The 3053-nt window shown below is 35.1% G+C and overlaps 1 protein-coding gene across 1 annotated transcript; it reads left to right on the top strand.

Annotated features, from left to right (window-relative positions):
- Positions 1 to 2703, top strand: LOC131169247 (protein DETOXIFICATION 24-like). Its single transcript, XM_058144408.1, has 8 exons — positions 1 to 399; positions 474 to 1015; positions 1137 to 1223; positions 1330 to 1386; positions 1474 to 1712; positions 1799 to 1917; positions 2225 to 2311; positions 2506 to 2703. The coding sequence occupies exons 1-8, from the start codon at positions 19 to 21 to the stop codon at positions 2581 to 2583; spliced, it is 1590 nt and encodes a 529-aa protein (XP_058000391.1). The 5' UTR covers positions 1 to 18; the 3' UTR covers positions 2584 to 2703.
- Positions 2704 to 3053: the final 350 nt, after the last annotated feature.

The raw sequence follows: 3053 nt of genomic DNA, 5'->3' as shown, positions 1-3053 counted from the left end.
ACTACCAGTCTGGCACATATGTCTGCAAAAAAAATGTCTGGCATATATGAATTGGAAGTTTTTTCAGTTTTTTTGGAGCAATATGAATTGAAAGATAAAAACTTAAAGATCAAGAACTGGGTTAATAATTTTGGCACACCCTTGTGCAGAACTATGAACGAATCAGTGGAACAAAGGCTTCTGAGATCAGAAGAACAAGACTCTGCTAATTTGACAAGCAGGATTTGGACAGAGTCTAAGAAGATATGGAGGGTTGCCTTCCCTGGAATGGTGGCTAGAGTGACTTCTTTCGGAATCATAGTGGTGACTCAGTTTTTTCTTGGTCACATCGGCGAGTTGCAGCTAGCTGCATATGCAATTGAACAAACCTTCTTCGTGCGATTTGTTATGGGGATAATGGTAAGATTTTCGTCGTCTTTTAATTCTTTTTCAGTATGCATATATATTCAGCATAAAGACGTTGTCTTTGGCAGATTGGCATGTCAAGCGCAACTGAAACATTATGCGGACAAGCATTTGGAGCTGCACAATACCACATGTTGGGAATATATTTGCAGCGATCATGGATCGTTGATCATACTCTTACGACGATATTGCTCCCTCTTTTCATCTTCGCCACACCAATTTTGAAACTAATTGGGCAGGAGGAGGATATAGCAACAGCAGCTGGAAAAATCTCTCTATGGTTCATTCCTTTCCTCTACAACTTTGTGTTTGACTTGACAATGCAAATGTACTTGCAATCCCAGATGAAGAACTGTATTATTGGATGGTTTTCTGCTATTTCCTTCGTGATTCATGTATTTTTGAGCTGGTTTTTTGTGATCAAACTTGACTGGGGGATCAATGGAGCAATGGGTGCATTGAACATTTCTGCTTGGTTAATTCTCATTGGACAATTTGTGTACATTTTCGGAGGGTGGTGTCCTAACACTTGGAAAGGGTTTACCACTGCTGCCTTTTCCGATCTCCTTCCCGTCGTCAAGCTCTCAATTTCCTCCGGTTTCATGCTTTGGTGATTATTCCATGTTTCTTTATTCCTTTCTACAATTTTATCTTAAAAGCAAAAATATTATATGTGCATTTCTAATTATTACATCAAAAATTTTTTAATTATTTATTTAATTCTTTGATAGCTTAGAACTTTGGTACAATTCTGTTCTAGTACTTGTGGCTGGATATATGAAAAACGCAGCCGTTGCAATATCAGCTTTCTCCATTTGGTAAGAATGAATCAGCCTTGTATTGTACTAATTAAATTTAACTTTTTAAGACGAAGGAATTTTCTTTGTTTTCATCCATCTAATTAGAGCTAATTTCTTGTCACAGCCTTAATGTCAGTGCGTGGCAACTTATGATCTGCCTTGCATTCTTAGCAGCTGCAAGGTATTGCTTCTTACTTACACCACCTAGATGAATGGTGAGACCCACTTATATAATAGATGAGATCCATATAATTTGTAATTTGCACAGCGTGCGTGTATCGAATGAATTGGGGAGGGGAGATGCGAAGGCTGCAAAATTTGCCATTAAAGTCGTTCTTTTCACTTCAATATGTATTGGAGTGGTATTCTGGATTTTGGCGTTAATCTTCGGTCGAGAAATTTCATATATTTTCACAGAGAGTGAGGAAGTTGCAGATACTGTTTCAGACCTCTCCGTTCCACTTTCATTCACATTGTTATTCAACAGCATTCAGCCAGTACTCTCCGGCAAGTATATCATTCTCAAAATCAAACCTCTATTAAATTAGGTTTCTAGTGAACTTCCCAGCCCTAAAATACCTAAATTTCTGCAGGAATAACTGTAGGTTCCGGTCAACAAAGTATTGTTGCATATATTAACTTGGGAAGCTATTATGGCGTTGGGATACCCTTAGGAGTTGTGCTTGGATACGTCGCTCATCTTCAAGTCAAGGTAATAAGTAATACTTCGAAAATATTTTTATTATCCAAATTGTGAGGCGCATTTATCACTTGACAAAGCATGCAAGACTCAAAATTTTATCTAATTTGCTACATGTATCAATCAAGCCACAAAAACAACTTTTTTGCAAAATAGGATTAGGATTAGGCTATGTTCATCAATCCCCTATAAAGCCCATAAACGTGGGATGTTTCACACATTAGGTCACTTGTACTGACTACCTGACTTGTGCCTGCAAGCAACCTACTCCATTTTTGCATTTTTTTTTTTTCTGATATAGTTTTCCGACGTGGTTCAGGGTTTGTGGATTGGAATGCTGTGTGGAGTACTAACGCAGACAATTATCTTATCTTGCCTCATATGGAAGACTAATTGGGATGAGCAGGTTTGTAAATTAAAGATAGATTTCAACAATTTCTTACCAGACCTAAACCTTTCAAGATACAAACATGTGTGGGATTAGAGTTTCACCGTATATCCAATATCATGGATTCATACTAAAGCAGAGTCTATGCTAAAATAGTAATTAAAATTTGGTATGCATTGGACTAATTTGACGCAAGTACTTGCTTTGTGTAGGTAAAGAAGGCATCACAACGTCTCAACCATTTATTTTTGAATCCATCAAAATCTGAAGGTAGTTCATCTAATTCTTAATATAAAATTTATTTGAAGGAACATTGTTTAAAATATGTGTTGGAAAGAATATGAACTTTCCTTAAACAACTATTTTTATCTTTTTTTTTTTTTAGAACAACTATTTTTATCGTATATGCCGTCGTTTTTTGCATTGAAGTCTCTTGGATCTTTATTTTTTTTATTTGCACCATTCATGAATTTTTTTTTTTTTTAAACAGCTATCCTTTATCCAGTGAATGATAAAGTATCAATTTTAAACTATTAGGGGAGAGATTGTAATTTGTAAAATTCAAACTCTGCCATCCGCCCTTTAAAATCCCAACTTTATCATTAGTCTCTTAGATACTAATTATAAGATAATTAATAATAATTTTAACGTGGGAAAAAATAATATGCTTTGAATTTTTTTTTTTAAATGGATCTTCAATCAATTTAGGTCAATTCCACATTTTTAAATTAATATTATTGATTAATTATTTAATCGAAAA

The sequence above is a fragment of the Hevea brasiliensis genome, chromosome 3 (assembly GCF_030052815.1).
Source record: "Hevea brasiliensis isolate MT/VB/25A 57/8 chromosome 3, ASM3005281v1, whole genome shotgun sequence".
Classification (NCBI taxonomy): Eukaryota; Viridiplantae; Streptophyta; class Magnoliopsida; order Malpighiales; family Euphorbiaceae; genus Hevea; species Hevea brasiliensis.
This window is presented reverse-complemented; position numbering and strand designations above follow the sequence as displayed.